General features: G+C 38.3%; 1 protein-coding gene and 1 pseudogene across 3 annotated transcripts in view; both read right to left on the reverse strand.

Moving 5' to 3' along the window:
• RIPK2 (receptor interacting serine/threonine kinase 2) overlaps positions 1-20,894 on the reverse strand; it is a 56,058-nt gene that overhangs the window by 16,728 nt on the left and 18,436 nt on the right. For all 3 annotated transcript variants that reach the window (XM_069086687.1, XM_069086689.1, XM_069086688.1), the window contains exons 4-7: positions 9,822-9,979; positions 4,258-4,307; positions 3,479-3,640; positions 1,221-1,306 (exon numbers count right to left, since the gene is read on the reverse strand). In XM_069086687.1, coding sequence (XP_068942788.1) covers positions 1,221-1,306; positions 3,479-3,640; positions 4,258-4,307; positions 9,822-9,979 — 456 coding nt within the window. The remainder of the gene's footprint in view (positions 1-1,220; positions 1,307-3,478; positions 3,641-4,257; positions 4,308-9,821; positions 9,980-20,894) is intronic.
• Positions 17,114-17,618, reverse strand: LOC138160062 (small ribosomal subunit protein uS11-like; annotated as a pseudogene).

Raw genomic sequence — 20,894 nt, forward strand, 5'->3', positions numbered from 1 at the left:
CCTGTTTGCCTTAATCAACTTGAAAAGGAAATGGCAAACCATTCCACTATCTTTGCCAAGAAAACCACATGGATAGTATTGGCATGCTTTGGTCCATGTGATCATTAAGAGGTGGACATGACTGAATGACTGAACAATAGCAACATATGCCCTATTCTGTTCTACAGGGTAATTATGAGGATAAAATAAAATAACTGATATTGTAACACTTAGAAAAAGTTAAAAGCACTATGTAAATATAAAATATTATTAAAATGGTAAACATATCAAAATACTCCCAAAGCATTAGGGAGTCCTAAGTATACAATCTATTTTGAAAAAATCCCCAGTAGTGGGGATTATGAGCCATGCCTGTCAAAGTATTATATTCTATACTTTTTTTTTTTGCAGGGGGGAAGGCAGGGCAATTGGAGTCAAGTGACTTGCCCAAGGTCACACGGCTAGTGTTAAGTGTCTGAGGATGAATTTGAACTCAGGTCCTCCTGACTCCAGGGCCCATGCTCTATTCACTGCACCACCTAGCCACCCCTGACTTGCTTTGCTTTAATAAAAGACCTGTGGGGAAAAGTGGTCAGAGTCTCCAGAATTTGGTAGAGCAGAAAGGTAGACTTAAGGGAGGGGAAAACAAACTTATTTAATATCTATTTAGTTGTAAAGTGAGAAAGGTATGATGATATACTCTGGGAGCTGCTGTCTCCTCTGCTCAGGTCTGGCTTTATACATATAGAAACTCCCCATCCTCATAAACAAATGTACAAAACAAAACAAATAGATTTAGACTTAAAAAGGGCAGAATCTAACCCTTTCACTTTACAGCTGAAGAAAACAAGGCACAGTGAAGTTGCCCAGGTTATAAAGTAGTAAATGTCGGAGCCAGGATTTGAATGCAAGTCTTCTGGTCCCAAATCTACCCCTCTTTCCGCTGCTAAAATATTTTCCTCCTGAGTTAGCAGAAAGGACCAAGGTAGGAAGAGCTGAAAGATCTTTTGGAGAAGCTGAACTCCTTAATCTAAGGTTTGAAGCACAGTGATTAACAGCTAATTTTTTTTGGAGGGGAAGGCAAGGCAATTGGGGTTAAGTGACTTACCCAAGGTCACAAAGCTAGTAATTGTGTCAAGTGTTTGAGGCCACATTTGAACTCTGGGTCTCCTGACTCCAGGGCTGGTGCTGCACCACCTAGCTGCCCCTAATAGCTAATATTTAACGCAGATCCTACTTACCTTATTTTTCTTTAGCTGAAGGACAGCTTCAAGAATGCTAATGTCTTCAAAGGTTCTCATAACTGGTTCAAGTTCTATTAAACATTCTAAATAAAAAAAGAAATTCACATGTTCAGCTGTTAGTTCATAAAAGCTAACATAAACACAAAATAGTAAATTCAATACAGATTACAATTAAATTCTATTTTTAACTTAAATGATCTGAACTCTCTTATCTACTTTTTTTCTTTTAAGCAATTGGGGTTAAGTAACTTGCTCAAGGTTACATGGCCAGTTATTTTTGTGTAGGTGCCGAGTATCTGAGGCTGGAACCAATCCCAGGTCTCCCAACGATGGGGCCGGCACTCTTACTCACTGAGTTACCTGACTGCCCCTAAGCAATTGGGGTTAAGTAACTTGCTCAAGGTTACATGGCCAATTATTTTGTGTGGGTGTTAAGTTTCTGAGGCCGGAACCAATCCCAGGTCTCCTGCTACCTGGCTGCCCCCCTCTTATCTACTTTTAAGAAATTTTTTTTATCAAGTCACAGAATTGGGAAAGAACTTAAACAGTCTTCCCCGAATAAATAATTGTTTTTGGATGTTACTGGAATGACTCTTCTTGGAATAACTCCAAAGATCAGAACCCAGTATCTTATGAGAGAATTTGAGGGAACTAATAGGAATTTCTTTCTCATATTAATTCAGAATCTGTCTCCCTTTTATTTCCATTCACAGTTTCAAAAGGTAGAGATTTTATAGTGCTCTTTTGTAAATGGATCAAATTATAGTTACTGTACACTAAGAATGAAGAGTTGTCTCCTTAGAAGAGATAACCATAAACTTCAAGTTCAAGCTTCTCTATTTTTTGTTTAAAATAAAATTCCATAACAAAGGTTAGTGATAAAAACTTGTAAGGTTCCAATAAAATTAAGTTACTCAGAAAAAGATGCTCAGGAGCACACATATATAGTCTTTGCTGCACATATACATGCCCTTTAAATCATATTAGAGGTTCTTATCCTGTGTGTGTGTATGTGTGTGTGAGCGCGGGTGTGTTTGTCCCCTTTGGTAAGCCTATGGAGCCTGTTTCAAAATAATGCTTTTAAATGCATAAAATAAAATACATAGGATGACAAAAGAAACCAAAAGTAATGGAAATAAAGAGGTAATTTTTTCTCTACATCCAAGTTCAAAGACCACCTGAAAGCTTTCCATGGAGGTTAAGAATTTTTGCCCTAAATTATAGTAATTAGGGAAAGTGCAATTTGATTTATGGAATATTTGAGGAAATTCAATTTTATTACTTTTAAGTACACAAAGTATTGTCTAACTTTATTCTTAGACTTGCTTTAGTGAAACCATGTGAATGATATTTAACTAGCACAGCAATAATAAATGGAATAATCAGAGTTCCTGAAGGTATTTGGAAAGTCTGCCTTTTCTCTTAGACATTTTAAACACCCTCCAGAAATTTAAACATAGCCATGTTTACAGTTTCAATATGTACTGCTTGTGAATAAGAGATCTGTCAAAAAAGGGAAATTTTAGCCCAGCCTATGTCCAATGAAAGTAAATTCTAAATGAATGGAGTTTAAATATATGACAAAATTCAAAGAAAATTAAATGTTTCTCACTATAGTTTGATGATGGTGCTCCTTGAAGAACATGCAATGATATAAAACAAATGCATTACTATCTGATGTACCTTGCTATTTTCATAGCCAACTCTAGTTACAGAATCAGTATGATCTTTTATAATGGGGTTTTCATTTGTTTAAAAAGTTTTAAAGCAGTTATGTCCAGATTAAAATATATCCAAAATTAAGAAACTATGCTTGAACTTTCTCTTCAACAAAAACCTCCAATACGTTTACTTTTTCATTCAATTCACCTGCAATTCTCATAAAAAATAATTAAAACTCCTTTAAGATGACTGGCTGCTTATTTGGGATGTTTCTATATTTCTATTTTCCCTTGAGATAGTTATTCAGCTCTCTCTGGAATGCTAACTTTTGCACATGGAACATCTGTTCCTTGTTGTATATTTCCATCTAAATTTTAAGTTCAATCCAATATATGTATCTTTTAAAATTTAGACAAAAGCTTCAAAACAGGTTATAATTTGAGATAACAAAAAAAGAGTTAAGAAAATTTGGTGCTAATCATTCTCACTTTCATGACTTTACCAGAGTAAGAGACTTCTTGGAATATCACAATTACAGTATTTTGGTGATTTCGGAGAATCTAAGTGACTCAAGATTAAATGAATAAACTCACTTAAAAAAGATGGTCTTTCATCTGGATTTTGTGCCCATCCACTTTCAATTAAGGAAATCATCTGAGCTCGATGTGGTATGTCAAGTGGCAAACTTTCTCTCTCAGTGTCAGGTCGATTTCCCTTTGATACGCTATACATTATTTGCAAGGGGTTCATAAATTCTGTCAAAACAGACATCACACATTTGTTAGACATTAATTACGACCTGATGCAATCAATGTGATCAAAACTAACCAAATTAAAATGAACAAGCCTTAAAATTTCATAAATGGTTATCAAAAATCTCAAATGCTAAGTGGAAAAAATACCCCTCCCAAAACAACCATCTGGAAAAATCTTTTCTTTTCTTTTCAAATGGACTTTTCTAGGTTCCCACAGTTCCCTAGGCACAAAACTGGTAGTCTAAACAGGTGTGTGCTCAAGTCACCTTGTACTGGCTCTCAGGAGCCAACTGTTATACTGCATTACAAATCAGTGCTTGAGTTTTTTCTTGATTGTCTAGACTTAAGAAAGTGATGGAGAAAATGTTAATAATGTATAATGTTTGTACATTTTCAGTGATCCATCTGTTAAACATTTACCAGCACTCTCCTGCCCAATTTCCTGATTCCTGATCCAGTGTATTATTTCTACTCCACTATAAATGGAACCTCAATTAGTATACTTTATTAAATATTAGGTACATTCAGATTAAGATTATTTTTAGTTGGTGGTACATATGACCATTCAACAGGTCTTTAAGTAGAGTAAGATGGGAAAACTGACCAAGCTTACTTACCTTCAAATGGCTGTTTTCTGGACAACACCTCCCACATAATAATAGCAAAGCTGTTTAAGGGAGAAACATATTGGAACATTTTATAAACTCAATTTACATACCAGAAGTAACAGACTTTAGATGCTGACCATATTGCTGTTGATAGAATTCTATATTCAATATTCTAACTTCATTATAGGTCCCACTGAACACCAGGCCCCCCCCCAAAAAAAAAAACAAAACCAAACTGACCTCTACATATATGCCTCGCTGCTTACTGGAACAACAGGTGTATGCATGAACTCATATTTTTCCCAGAACAGCAGGCATGTCCATGTGACAGGATCCCAGCCACTGCCTCTAGCTAGCTACTGCCCCCAGACCCATTCCTCATATTTCTAACAGAAACAGCAGGTGGGTCCATGTACTCAACCACAACCATATCCATCTAGTCCCAGACAGGACCACAATAGCCAGCCAATCAGAAAGCAGCATCACCAGGATGCCCAAGCAGGATGTGGACCCTAAAACAATAAAAGGGACTTTCCCTAAGTAGGCACCTGCCCAGTAATAGTAAAGAACCGACCTAGAGAGAACTTATGACATAGAGAGGCTTATTATAATTATTCTTATCATACATATATACCCCCCCAAATGGGTTTTTCTACATCACTGTGGCTGGGACCCCTCTTCCATTACCTAATCCCTTAACAAACCCCTCCTGCCTTTTTTAAGGTTCATAATTTCTGTTATGTAATTGCATCTTTACCCTATAAAAATCTATCTTGCTTTCTCTGAAGTTGCTGGTTCCTCTTGGAACTTAGCCCACTCCATGACAGGCATCAATTTCAATAAATGCCTATACTTGTATTAGAGGTGGTCCAACTATGAATTCTTTGAGATGGTTCCACCACAACACATCATAAAACCCCAACAGCTTTTGTGTGGGCAGTTTAAACTGCAACACTGTCTTTTATTAAAAGAGGTACAATGGTGAAAAGTCCAAAGAGGCCAAGGTGGCTAATGTTTGATTTTTTTTTTTGTTAAGGGAGGAAAATTTGCTTTGCTTTTGCTAAGTTGAATTAGTTGAATTAGGTATGTTGTAAATCTTTATTGTTAGGAGATCTTTAAAGATTGGGCAGATATTAATCATTCTAGATTAGTCTGAGTAGTCATATTTCAAGAACTAGAAAATCTGACCAGGTACCTTCAAATATGAAGATTTCATTATTTAGGCAAAACTAAAACAGTTTTACAGTCTGACACCTTGATCTTTTTTTTTTTAATATTGAACAAGATGCTTTTCATTCTCAGAATCAGAGAAAATTAGGGAATCCAAATACTACCTAACACCTCTTTTTGGTGTTTCCTCAAGGGATTTTTTTATAAAGCTGGCTAAGTCTTGGTAGATTTCAGCTATGTGAGTATGGTTCACTTTTGAAATTACACCTTCATCATTTACAAATTCCTAATTAACTGTGAATCCATAGTGGGGACTGTGGAAGAATAGCCCACCACTTACTTTTGGTGGAAATTGTCTTTTATAGACATTCTCTATATAAAGTATTTTTCCTATTGCAAACCTTAAAGCATTCTGGAAGTATCACTCACCTGGATTAGGAAATATTGATTAGGTATGGTATATGAATAAGGAACCAGAAAGAATCTAGCTGGTAACTCGGGAATTAAAGGACCTATTACAATTGGCATATCAGTAATTTCCACCCTGCAAATGATTCCAAAAGTAGTAGTATCCCTCAGACTAGAAACATCTGGATAATAATAATAGTAATGTTAATAATAATGTTGATAATGATAGCTAGCACTCATATAGTGCTTTAAGTTTTGTGAAATGTGTTACATTTGATAGGATGAAGTGGAAGGTCTTATGGGGTGCAGGCTTTGACACAGAAGCAAGTTTTAGAAGAAATTAAGAAACCTACCAAACAGGGCAGCAATGTCAACCTGGATTGAAACTAAGAGCCTTGATAATCCAACCCAGAGTTGAGGCAAAGAATAGGAATGAGGCCTGGGTATCCTGTAAATTGTGCCAGAGAGGCCAGCACACGGCTAGACTTTAGTTATGTCAGAATAAGGATTGAGTTCTGTAAATGAGGATATTTCTAAGCTTTTGTAATTTGCTTTGCTTTCCACTCCCTTCACTTCGCTTAGTCTGATATTCTGCTGTGGCATGAATGCGATTCTGGGTTCTCAAAGGCTGTGTTACTGGATTGTAGGTGTTCCACCAAATGCTATATCAAGAAAAGCTTCAAATGTGGGCCTAGAGATGGTATGAACGGCAGTTATCTGAGCACACACTTCATTAAGTTGGGCAAGGTTCATCATCCTCGTTTCGACTGAACTAAGGGATCTTTCCAAGCTTAGGCCAAGATAAACTAGGGAGGTATGCATATCTAAGGAGGTCAGGTATGATGTTCACATCTGTTGTCATGGTTCTGACAACAACGAAGGTGGAAATGGCTATGAATACCCAAGATAAGAGGTTGTTATAGGACAGCTGAGATTACATATCCTGGGGTTTTCCCTCATGGAGCCTGGGGTTTTCCCCTTATTGAGCCCTAGATACATATGGAGTTTATTGTCTTGGGAAAATATTAAATACTGCACTTTCTTGGAGTATTTATATGCATATGTGTTTGTTGGGGGGGGTGTACTATAGGAATTTACAGGGAAAATCCCTACTGACATCACCAGAGCACTGGTAATTCCCTCTAAATCTCCTCGACTAATTTAGGGAGCATGACAGACCAAAATCTTGTGATGTCTAACCTAGCTCACAACTCTAGAGGATGGTCAGTTTTGTATCAGTCCTGAGGTTATCAATTCACACTAGATCAAAGTTATTCAATGTTAATTTCAAATTCACCCCAGACTCAACTCATAGTTTCAGGGGTATGAAGAACCAATCAGTTCCCAGTAAGTATTGGTTGAAAAAGGGTCAGTTAAGTCAGTTAGTCAACAGGCATTTTTAAAGAGCTTACTATATGCTAGGCACAATACTAAATTCTGGGGGTTAAAAGAAAGGTAAAAGTCCTTGCCCTCAAGAAATTCACATTCTAATGGAAGAATCATTGTTCAAACAACTAAGATATACACAGAGTAAATGGGAGGCTGTTCATGAACAAAATGCTCCATCTCTTGGCTTTGGGCATTTTCTCTGACTGATTCCTTTGCCTGTAATGCTCTTTCTCCTTCAGTCCAACTACTGACCTCCCTGGCTTCCTTTCTTGTTTTTGTCCATTTTTAAAGAGTACCAATGACATTAGGAAAGTGATGTCTTGACTTGCAAGTGAATTGGATTTAAGTGAGGCAGGGCTGTGCAAAGTCACTAGCCTCACTCTCTCCTCCACAGCAATCTGGGTCCAATGGCAAGACATATAGCAGGACAACTTCAGATGGCCCTGGATGCAATGGGAGGCCTTGGCCTTTTTAAGCTTAAGTCTTTCCCAGGTCTACACCCATTCAGTGATTAAGGATAAGTAAGAGAAATGAGGCAAAACAACAACAATAACAAACAAAACCCCCCCTCTTTTACCTACCCCCCCCAAAAAAAAATCAATCTGGAAGGGGAAGAACATCAGAGTTTCTGCCCAGAACAGAAACAATTGCAATTTACACTCACTATGAGCCAACAAAACCCAAACAATGACCAACTGAGGCTTGGGTTGGACCTATTATTGGCCAATCAGGGAGAGCCAGAGTGCTTTCAGTTTAAGAAATATTCAATTAGCTCCATTTGAATTTCTAACTTCCTATAAGTCTCAACTAAAATCCCATCTTCCACAGCAAGCTGATCCTTCTTAATTCTAGTGCCTTTCCTGTTATTTCTTATTTATCCTGTATGTATTTGTTTGCATGCTATCCCCCCATTAGGTTGCAAGCACCTTGTGGGCAGGGATTTTGTTTTTCCTCGTTTTGTATTTCCCGAACTTAGCACAATGCCTGGAACCTGTTTGTTGATTGACTGAGGCAGTCTCAGAGGAAAGGCACTAATAGTTGAGAAGGACTGGGAAAGGTCTCTTGAAGAGAGTCATATTTGAGCTGAATCTTGAAGAAAGTCAGAGAAACAAGGAAGCAAAAGTGAGGAGGGAGAACATTGTAGGTATGGAGGGCAGCCAATGAAAAATTACAGAGTTGCGAAATGGAGTATGTTCGGAACTGCATGAAGGCCAGTGCAGCTGTAGCCAGAGCACAGAGGAGTAAAGGGAAAGATTGAAAGATAGGGAGGGAGGTGCTTGTGAAGGGTATTAAAAGCTAAACAGATGATTTCATATTTTATCCTCTGAGCAACTGGGAGACACTGGGGGGAGTCAGAAGACTGAATGGGGGAGGTGATTTGGTCAGAACTGCACTTTTTTTTTTCAGTCTGTTGGACTCTTCCTGATCTCATTTGGGGTTTTCTTGGACAAAGATGCTGGAGCAGTTTGCCATTCCTTCTCCTTCTCATTTTTATAGATTGAGGAACTGAGGCAAACAAGGTTAAGTGACTTGTCCTGGGCCACACAGCTAGTGTCTGAGGCAGAATGTGAACTTGGGAAGATGGGTCTTCCTGACTCTGGGTCCAGTACTCTGGACACTGCACCACCTATCTGTCCCTTGCAGGTTAGGAAGCAATGAAATGCCCTAAAGGCAGAATATAAGGTGATGCCCTGAAGATAAATAACATGTTGAAAGAGACATTAAAGAAAGAGTACCAGATTGGGCATCAGAAGGTTTGCTGCTTAGTCCCAACTGGGCTATGACTTTTTAGGTAAGCCATTCTACTCCCCTGGGGTTGTTTCCTCTTCTATAAAATAAAGGAATTGGATTAGATGACATCTAAAGTCTCTTTCAGCTCTAAAACTATGAAATGTATTAGACATTAGATGGAAAAACTTCTCGAATCCTGTGTTTTCCATATTCTTCTTTTCTTGTCAAATGGACCTATTTCTTTGGAGCGTCATAGGGTAATATGTATTGTTCTCTATTGTTTTAACAACACAGGTGTAGCCTGGCATCTATCTACACAAAAATCCCAAATTATGCATCACGAGATTTCTACATACACAAAAACATTCTACACCAGAATGCTTTAAATAACCTTTCCCCTATTCCACTTAAGAATGCATTAGGCTTGTCTAAAATTAATTGTTAGTGCTATTCCTTCCTAGCTGCCTTGTATTTGTTTTTATTAATTCTTTTTATTTTTATTCTGAATCTGTTTAGAGATGTATTTTTCCCTCTCTTCCATTAGAATGCAAACTCCTAGCCAATAGGGATTATTTCATTTTGTGATTTTGAATCTCCAGCACCCAGCACAGAAGCTGGTACATAACAAGCACCTAATGTTTGTTGATTGATTTTTTTAAAAAACAACTCTAATATTATAGTGTAAGGCAGCAGGAAAACAGATTGTGATTATTAACACAAACTTTCAGGAATTTGTGTTGCATTAAAAGTGAGATATAGCTGCAGTTAAAAAATAACTTGTCCAGTGAGTCCCAATAAATTTTTTTTACCTTATCTTGCAATAGGGGAATAACCTTCTAAAGAGTTTAACTATATGCCAAAGTAACGTACTGTACCTGTATATATCATGTTTGATGCTGGCTCGAGACTTCTGGCTGAGGTCATAGTTTTCAGGTGGCATATAGATGATGGTCCCACCCTCGGGGCTAGATCCATTACTCCTTGACTGAGATAAAGACATCTGCCGCCATTTTGATAAACCAAAATCTGCAATCTGTAAATAACCATTAATAACCATATAATAACTATTTTCCCTTGGATTCCTATGCTACTTCACTCTGCTGAATCTCTATTTCACTTATCATTTAATGTCATGTTTTATAGTTATTTGTATTTTTATCTCATTCCTCTAGTAGAGAGGAAGTTCCAGGAGGGCAAGGATCATGTCTTGTCCAAACTTTATATTTTCCACAGTGCTTAGCACAGTACTCTATATAATAAGAACTTCAATAGAAACTTTTTGAATGAACTATGTTTTTAAAATAATGACTTTATATATTTTTTGCTATTAATTCATAGAAATGACATACTGTCAATATACAGAAAATCTCTCAATACCACATTTTTCCAACATCTTGCTAACTGAGACATCATCATAAATGATGATAAATTCAAATCCCTTTCATGAACCCAAGTTACATTTTCATAGCAAACTGGTGGCATTGGAAGGTCAACTAATTTTACAAGACAGTAACCCATATGGTAACCCATATGGATCCCATTATTAAGGGGACATCTGAATACTTCACATTTTGTTAATTTCATTGGTGTAGACACTTTCAATCAGGCATTGCATCCTTTCTGCCTTTTGGAGACTATTTTCATAAGTTGCAGGTAAAGTTGGAGGCCAACTTCTGGTGATGAGCCCCTTCAAACTTAGCAAGGCTTATTATCTCTCTTATTTTTTTTTTTTAAAGCAATTGGGGTTAAGTAACTTGCTCAAGGTTACACGGCCAGTTATTTCTGGGTGTGGTGCTAAGTATCTGAGCCCGGATTCGATCCCCAGGTCATCCCGACACTGGAGCTGGTGCTCTTAGTCACTGAGCCACCTGGCCGTCCCTATGGCTTATTATCTCTTGATGAATCTTCATACAAATTATATGAATGAAAAATCTTGCTTTAAAAACTGATTTTTTAAAATAACTATAGAGAAAACTATAATTCTATTGCATATAACTCCAGAATCCCTCTATCTACTTATATCTCACAGACCTGGACCTATATTTTATGGAACTGATATCATGCATTAAAGTTACTTGCTCTTACTGTAATCAGTAACTATCCCTAAAATTTAAAATACAAGAAACTACTACTACAATGTTGCTGTCAGTTATTGTTGTTCATCCTTCATTTTCAAAGAGAACCAATGACATCATGAGGTGATGTCCTGACTTGTGCAAGAATTGGATTTAAGTGAGGTAGAATTGCACAAAGTTGTTAGACTTACTCTCTCTTCCACCAAAGTGCAATGGCAAGACAAAAGTTAAGACTATTGGCCTTGGGATACACTGGATGACCGTGGTGTCTTCCATGTCTGACTAAGCTCTAAGCACCCCACAGTGCCTGCTTTAGCCACCTTCATGGAGCTGCCAGTAATATGATTTTAATAGGCCACTGGTAAAATAACACATCCAAAAATTTAACATGTGTATTAAGGAAAAGGCTGAAACCACCACAGTAAGTCAACGAGGAGAATAATTACAAGCTCTTTTTCCAGGGTCAGGATTATAAAGAGACCCTATCATTAACCCTTCTGTCCATGAAGTTTCTATAGCAAAATGAAAATGAAGACTGAAAACCCAAGTCTGCACCCATATTCAACAGAGCAACATTCTTTTAAAGTTTGTACTGGGGGATGAATAATAAACACTTTACCTACCAAAGATATAATAAATATTTATTTAAAGTCAACCTTAACCAAGGGGAAAGTTAGGTGTGTGAACCATTTGCACGTATTTCAGACTTGGTTGATTAATTTTATTGAACTTAAATTTTTTTTATACTTTATTACAAGAGATGGATTGCTGAGTGGGGGGGGGAGATAAGAGGGAAATAAAAGTGATGGAAAATCAAAATATATGAATGAGATTCTTTTCAAAAGAAAAATTATTTGTCAACCATAAGAAATAAACATCTATTCAATTCTGAATAGATACAGTATTTGTTATTTGCCCCAGAAAAAGCACTTGCTCTGAAGGCAGGGGCCCTTCCAAACCCTGCCTCTTTCTTGGTTTGTTCTTTTGTGACCTTGAATATGTCACTTAACTTCCCATGGCCTCACTTTCCTTATTTGTAAAATGAGGGGATGGACCAGATAGTTTCTGAAGTCCCTTCTACCTTTGGGCCTATGATCTTAAATTTGTCAGAAAACATGGAGTTTGCATTACCAAGTGAGAACATATAAGCAAGATTGCCCTTAGGATTTCTTGCCTGAAAAGTGATCCTAAAATTTTTTTGAGAAATACTATTTTATGTTAATAGCAACAGCCTTTAGAAGCATTTCAAATCCCTACTCTTCTTAGGTTAAAAATTAAGGTCGGAGTAATAGAATATTTCTGTGGGAGACACCATGCATACTAGGAAATGGAAATACAGAAACAAAAAAACAGTCCCTGATCTCAAGGAGCTTACACTCTAATTGGTAGGGGAGGAAGACATGAATTAAAATTGTTTAATGCCCTGACAATTTTGTTAACAACTCAAATGTAACTAAATATTAAAAGGCATGTTCTTCCATGTTAAAGTGTTCACTCATTCATTCAGTGAACATTTATTAAGGATTTACTCTATGCAAAGTACTATGTTAGGGACTGGGGAAGATGTAAAATTTGAATGAGACGTGGTCTATCATTGTTATGGGGAGTCTGTTTGAGAGGGTTGTATCACACACACAGACAATTAACACATCATTATATGATACTTTCAGGTAGGACTGTATACAGTATTTATTAATTTGACTAAATATTGCTACTGTTTCTATGATGTTCTTTTGAAAATGTTTTACTTTACAAGTGTTTGTATATACTACCTCAGGAGGTGTTGAATGTGACCCTGCTGGGCTGGCCTGGCCTGGGTATGTTAGAAATCTTCAAGCAGAGACTGGATGTCACTTGCTAGATAGAGGCACTGCAGAAATGATCCCTGTTTAGGTACTGGCTGGACTCACCCTCTGGGATTTCTGGGTGCCAGTCAGGGTCAGGGGGAGGAGAAGATACCACTAAAGTAATTAGGGCGGCTTTTCCAGGGCTCCGGGGCTCTGCCCTCAGGTAGTAAGCGACATTATCCTCACAGTTTGTGAAACTGAAGCTGGGAGCTTGCTTCCCTTTTACTGCTCCCTACCTGAGAACTTTGTGTATTCCAGAACTGGTTTCCTGTCGGCTACCTGTGCCTCACCCAAGACTCCTGACCTCTGTGCTTACCCCTGAAGACGAGTAATCTGACCTGAATTCTGACTGCTCTTTTTGTTAGAGGGTTTGTTTTTGGTTCTGACCTTGGACTGTGTGCTAGGACGGTAATTAACACAGCTACAATCCTGGGTGGGAAGGGCCAGAAACAAAGTTGGCTCATACCAGAAAATGTGACTCAATGAGCCTGATTCTTCATCAGTGCTGGCGGGGAAGGTAGGAAGAATGATGGTGAAGTCTATTACCCAGACATAATAGTAGGTGGTAGTTGGAAATTTTCAATCATCTACTCAGCTCATTCTAAGGAATGGGAACAAAGTCTTCATTAATGGAGGAAATAACAACCACTGCCATGCTGCTTCACTGTCAATCAGTATGTCCCTAAGAGTTGATGCTTTTCCTAGGTTTAGCAGTTATTTGAAGGCAGATAGTAAGATAGTGCTGGGCCTAAAGTCAGGAAAACTCACTTTCCTAAGTTAAAATCTGGCCCTAGACACTTACTAGCTGTGTGACTCTGGGCAAGTCACTTAACTCAGTTTCCTCATCTGTAAAATGAGCTGGAGAAGGAGATGTCCAACCACTCCAGTATCTTAGCCAAGAAAACCCCAAATAGGGTCATGTAAGGTCAGACATGACTGAAGGAACTCAACAAGTGGTTAGGATGTTTTCCCTTAGATCAAGTCTAAATTTATCTTTTTGTACCATCTACTCACTTCTTGAATCCTGTCTAAGACATTTCTTACTAGCTACATAACTCTGGGAAAGTAGCTTAACCTATTTCCTAATCTGCAAAATGGGGATCACAAGGTGTTGTGTGGCTCATCTGAGAAACCATACACAAACCACTGTGTAAACCTTAAAGCAACATAGAAATGTTAGATGGTATTATTTTATTATTGCCATTATTTTAGCATCATTGCTGTGGTCACTTGTTATAGTTGTATGCTACACTTTGTGACCCTATTTGGGGTTTTCATGGCAAAGATACTGGAATGGTTTGCCATTTCCTTCTCCAGAGCATTTTATAGGGGTTAAGTGACTTAACCAAGGTCATACAGCTAGGTGTGAGGTAGGATTTCAATTCTGGTCTTCCTGACTCCAGACTGGCATTCTCTTCACTGTGTCACCTAGCTGACCGTCTAGTATTATTACTATAATATTACTAATACTACATGATAGGTATTCTACTATTATTATTCCCACTACTCTTAGAAACTTCTTGTAGAGGTTACAAAACATACTTGGCTTACCACCCCTTTTTTCAAAAAAGAAATTACACAGCACCCCTACCCCTGGAAACCTATTTTTAAAAAAACTCTTCAAGTTTTTTTTAAATTTGTGTCACCTGAGGCTACTACCATCCCCCGCCCCCAATGATTCCAGTACCCCACCTGCTTTGAGAACCTGTGCTTCTACTGTCAAAACTGAAAAGCTTATTCCTTTTTTTTTTTGCCTTTTTTGAAAGGCATTTAGGGTTATGTAACTTGCCCAAGGTTACACGGCTAATTTTTTTGCGTGGGTGTTAAGTGTCTCAGGCCAGAATCAAACTCGGGTCCTCCTGACTCCAGGGCTGGTGCTTTACTCACTGCGCCACCTAGCCGCCCCAAGCTTATTCCTTTTTACACTTTTCCCTGGTTTCTTTTTCCTTTTATTCCCTTTAAACTATTTAAGGACAGTTATTTTCCTCCCTAAGTCTTCTCTTCTCTGGGCTGAGCAGCCTTAATTCCTTCAACTGACCCTCATATGGCATGATCTTAACACCATTTACCATTCTAGTAGCTTTCTTTTGGCCTCTCTCCAGTTTGTTGATGACCTTCCTAAAACATGGTATCCAGACTGAACACAAAACTAACCAGGGAACTGGACAGTACAAATATAATGCATATTGATTGCATCAACTTTCCTGGCTATCATAACCCACCGATGACTCATACAGAGCATTTTAAAAATTATTACTGTTTAGTCATGTCAGTCATATCCAACTGTGACCGCATTTGGGGTTTTCTTAGCAAATATACTAGAGTGGTTTGCCATTTCCTTCTTTAGTTCATTTTATAGATGAGAAAACAGAGGCAAACAGGGTTAAATAACTTGCCTAGGGTCACAGTAAGTGTCTGAGGCCACATTTGGACTCAGGAAGCTGAGTCTTCCTGACTCCAGGCCCAGCATTCTATCCACTGTGCCATCTAGCTGCCCCATCCCCCCTGGTCTTTTGCAGTCCAGTCAATAAGTTTGAAGTTAATTCTTTCAACCCAAATTCACTTTAGCTAAACTTAATCTTATTTATTTTGTTTTAACATTTTAGATTGTGAAGAAAGAACTCTGAAAGTCCTGAGACTCTCTTACTTCTGTGTCATTTGACAATCTGATAAGCATATCATTTATATATCTTTATCCAAGTCACTGACAAAAATGTTAACCAAATCAAAAACAAACTCCTGAGGCCCTCTACTGAAGATTCCCTTCTGAGATAGCCCTGAACTATTAATGATTGCTCTTTGGATTTGTCCATTCAACCAGTTCTAGATCCATTTAGATATTTAGCTATGCTATCATCTACCCCTAATTTTCTGTCTCTGTATCCTTCTATAATCCACAAGAAAGCACAACAGATGGGGTGGCTAGGTGGCGCAGTGAACAGAGCACTGCCCCTGGAGTCAGGAGGACCTGAGTTCAAATTTGACCTCAGACACTTAACACTTACTAGCTGTTTGACCTTGGGTAAGTCACTTAACCCCAACTGCCTTCCCAAAAGCAAAAAAAAAAGCAAAAAAGCACAACAGATTTGGTCAACTGTTTTGTCAAAATCTAAGTAAACTAAATCAACACCATTTCTTTGCTCCAGCCTGTTAACTATTTTTTTTTTTTAAAGCAATCAGGGTTAAGTAACTTGCTCAAGGTTACATGGCCAGGTGTTTCTGGGTGGGTGCTAAGTGTCTGATTTGATCCCCAGGTCATCCCGACACTGAAGCCGGTGCTCTTACTATTTTTAAAAGAAGAGTTTAGTTTGCCATGACCTTAATGAAACCATGCTGACTCTTCAGGATCAACATTCCCCTTAATAGGTGTTCTAAACATCCCTTCAATATTATTTTCTAAAACCTTACTGGGAATTAAAGCCTGGCTAAGACTCTGTCCTCTTTTCTCCCTCTCTTTTTTAATAAATTATTTGCCCTTTTTAAGTTCTAAAGAGCCTCTCCCATTACACATGGTCTTCCAAAGATTAGCAATCACATATTCCAGTTCTCAAGAATATAGTTCATTTAGGCCAGGTAACTTGTAACTTAAATTCATCAATAAGCTCTTTTAATATCTCCTTGCTTATACTGGATATCAAATCCCTATTAGCTATTTTTTTTGTTCTATATTCTTTCCAGTCCAAAGATCGGTCTCTGTGGAAAACAAAAGCTATGCCTTCCCTTTGGTGTCAAATATCATTCTACCTATCTCAAGCAAAAGTACTAACCCTTCTTCAATCCTTCTCTCCAACAAAGATATGCCCCCTGCTATCTTTGGTGTCTTTGTTCATTTGCTTAGTCATGGCCAACTCTTCATGACCCCATTTGGGGTTTTCTTGGCAAAGATACCAGAGTGGTTTGCCATTTCTTTTTCCAGATCATTTTGCAGATGAGGAAACTGAGGCAGAAAGGATCAAGTGACATAGCTAGTAAGAGTCTGAGGTCAGACTTGAACTCAGAAATATGAGTCTTCCTAACTCCAGGTTTGACACTCTCTCAACTGTGCTCCCTAGTTGTCCTTTGGTTTTCCAAAAAAGTCCCAGTGCATTCTGAGCTTTTAGCACTCCCAAAATTATTCTTCCCAGACTATGCTGTTTTTGACCTTCCAAATTTTCATGTGGCTCATCTATTCTAGCTCTATTTGCTGATCTCACTCCATCCTTTCCTACTCACTCCAGTATATTATGGTATTCTCCCTTTGAAATCTTTTTTTTAGTTGACCATTGTGACATTTTTATTGACAAAAATAATCCAGCAAACGATATTCACAGACGGCGACCACCCTTTCTGTGAGTACTGTCAGTGGGGATTGGAGTGACATCCTCAATCTGCCCAATCTTCATTCGAGAATGTGACAGAGCTCTCAGGGATGACTGTGCACCAGAGCCAGGGGTCTTAGTCCTATTTCCCCCTGTGGCCCAAAGTTTGATGTTAAGGGCAGTGATAGTTAGTTCTTTACGTCTCTGGGCAACATCCTGAGCGGCCAACATAGAAGCATAGGGAGAAAATTTGTCTCTGTCAGCCTTGACCTTCATCCCACCAGTCATTCGGCACAGGGTTTCTTTGTCTGAGAGATCAGTCACATGGACAAAGGTATCGTTGAAGGAAGAAAGATATGCCAGACACCAAACACATTCTCTCCTTCTGCAACTTGAGGTCCAAGGATGATGATCTGCTCTTCCTTCTTTTCCTTCCCCTTTTGAGGTGCCATTTTTGCTCCTCTGCTTGGGCCACCAATACCGGACTCCCTTTGAAATCTTGACATCAATTTGCCAGTTTAACTTTACTTCGATCATTACTCTCAAATCCCTTGTCCTCTTGTCCTATCTTGTCCCATCAGTTTCCAAACCTCAGTCCTATATTACTCCCACAATTCACTAGTCCTATTCAAGAACTGCTGAAGATCACTTTAATGATCATATTACTATACTAACTGCAGAGTACACTAAAAATTTTATTAAATCTCAACTGGGCCCTCACTTCTGCATGGTGATCCTTTTATTATTATTCTGTTCTTAACGGTATCTATTCGAAACCTTCTCTTCTCAAGTCACCTACACAAATCTTCTTCCCTACTATCCTAGCAGAGGACTTCGTCTCATTTAGGCTGTCAGAAATTCTTTCTCTCCATTTCTACAACTCAAACTCCCACAGCATCATTCCCTACTGTTTTTTTGGTATCCAATATCAGAGAAGGATATGGTCCCTTTCCTAGCCAAGGTCAAATTCTTTCTATTTGTGCCTTTGATATCATTCCCTTTATTTTTTTATTTTTTAAGCAATTGGGGTTAAGTAACTTGCTCAAGGTTACACGGCCAGGTGTTTCTGGGTGGGTGCTAAGTGTCTGAGCCCAGATTTGATCCCCAGGTCATCCTGACACTGGGGCTGGTGCTCTTACTCGCTGTGCTACCTGGCCGCCCCTATCATTCCATTTTTATCATTCAGGAACTTCCTCCTTCAATCATCCTCTTTTTATAATTTTCAATCATTCTTTATCTACTGGCTGCTATCCTACTGTCTATAAATATGTCCAGATCACCCCAACCCTTAAAAATGGGAGCTTTTGGGGTAGCTAGGTGGCACAGTGAATAGAACACAGGCCCTGGCATTAGGACGACCTGAGTTCAAATCCAGCTTCAGACACTTAACATTTACTAGCTGTGTGACCTTGGGCAAGTCACTTAATGCCCTGCCCTCCCCCTCCAAAAAAAATTATAGTTTTAGGGGTGGCCAGGTGTCTCAGCAAGTAAGAGCACTGGCTACAGTGTCAGGGTGACCTGGGGATCAAATCCGGGCTCAGATACTTAGCACCACACCCAGAAACACCTGGCCGTGTAACCTTGAGCAAGTTACTTAACCCTGATTGCTTTAAAAAAAAAAAAAGGAAGCTTTTTCTTTGACCCTTCCCTCCTTTAAACCATCATCCTATATCTCTTCCCCTTTCTACCACCAACTTCCTAGAAAAAAAGCTGGCAATACTCATTACTTTCACTTTCTCATTACCTACTCACTTTTTGACCCACTGCATTCTAACTTCTGACCCAATTTTTTCAACTAAAACCTCCTGCCAAGATCACCAGTGATCTCTTACTAAATCCAATGATCTCTTCTCAGTCATTCTTCTTCTTGACCTCTCTGCAGCTTTTGGCAATAGCTAACTTTACTCCTAGGTACGATCTCTTTTTGGTTTTTCATAAAACTTCTCTGATTTTCATTCTCTTTGTTCATTCTCAGTTTCCTTTGCTGGATCATGATCTGTGTCCCACCTCCTCTGCCTGAGTGTACCCCAGATCTCTGTCCTGGGTCCTCTTCTATTCTCTGTCTATAGTCATTTTGGTGATCTTGTAAGTTTCCATGGGTTTGACTATCATTACTGTGCAGATGACTCTCAAATATACAGATCCTCATCTCTCTCGTGTTCCAATTCTGATTCACTAATTGCCTCCTATAATTTTAACTGGATGTCCTTAAAGCACTTCAAAATCAAATATACCCATTGCCTCCCAACTTTTCCCCATCTCCCAGCAAAAAACTAGTTCCTTTTCTCAAGGAGTATGAATTCTAATGGGGAATATAACACACAGGGAAGGTTTCAGCTGAAAGCAGATAGAAAGTTCCCATTGGGGTGGCTAGGTGGCACAGTGAATAGAGCACCAACCTGGAGTCTGGAGGACCTGAGTTTAAATCTGGCCTCAGACACTTAACACTTAATAGCCATGTGACCTTGGGCAAGTCACTTCACCCCAACTGCCCTGCCTCCCCCCTCCAAAAACAAAGCAAAAGAGAGTTCCCATAGTCCTTAGGGTGTAGCAGTAAATCAGATGGTAATATTTCTCCTTTAACCATTTCAATTTTAATTTAATTTGATAATATCTCTCCTTTAACCTTTAATCTCTCCATTTCCACTGATAAAATCATATGAGTTTCTTGTTTTAAATCACCTGAAAGTTCCAAGGGCCCTGGGGACAAGAATATTCTTTTCTTGGTCTTCAATATTTAAACAACATTCTTAAAGTGCAGGTCTGACCATATCACACTTCCCTTCCCTTCCCTCCAATTCCTTCCTACTTGAGGCGATTCATTTTATCCCTACTGTCACCAAAATAAAATATAAACTCTGGTACGTTAAAATATTTCACAATCTGGTTCTGACTCTGCTTAACAGACTGACTACTCACTACCTCCTACATACACTCTACGTTCCAGTCAAACCAGCCTCCTTGTTGCTCCCTGTACATGGCACTGTATCTTTTGTATTCTGGACTCTGCCCAAGCTGTCTTTCAGTCCTGAAAGGCTCTCTTCTCATATCTGCCTCACAGAATAGCTTCCTTCAAGTTAGGCTCAGGTGTTAACCTCCTCCTACAGGAGACCTTTCCTGTTAGTACTTCCCCTACCCAAAATTATTTTTACCTATTCTATATATTTTGAAAATATTTATCTGTATATATGCTATTTTTCTCCAGTAGAATGGAGATTCCTTATAGAATGGAAGCTCCTTTTAGGCAGACTCTCTTTCATTTTGGTATATAAGTATTGCCCTTGTTTCCATTTTCAGTGTATCTTTTAAAAACCCAAGTTGGTTTCCTGTGTTTTTTATTTTTCTCTTTAAACAACGTTTCTTCTTCCCCATTGGAATTGTTTCTCTTGGATCTTCAGAATCCCGTTTAAAAAAATTTTTATTTTTAATTTATGGACTAAAACAAGAATTTCCATAACATAATAAAAAAAGATGATTGCACATGAAACTGCAAATCTAGTATGTGCAATTTGCTATTCCTTTTAAATATATGATAAAATCAAATAAATATATAATTATATATAATAATATATTATACATAATATATAAATATAATAAATATATAATAAAATTATCATGTAAGTTTTTTCTTTTCTTCTCCCCACCCCCGAATATACATGTATGCATATAGATGTAAAATAATTCTATACATACTTCTATTTATCAGTTCTTTCTCTGGCTACAGATAG

Source organism: Petaurus breviceps, unplaced genomic scaffold (genome assembly GCF_028583685.1).
Source record: "Petaurus breviceps papuanus isolate PSGF00001 unplaced genomic scaffold, PetGlider_PUasm1.0 179, whole genome shotgun sequence".
In the NCBI taxonomy this organism is placed as follows: domain Eukaryota; kingdom Metazoa; phylum Chordata; class Mammalia; order Diprotodontia; family Petauridae; genus Petaurus; species Petaurus breviceps.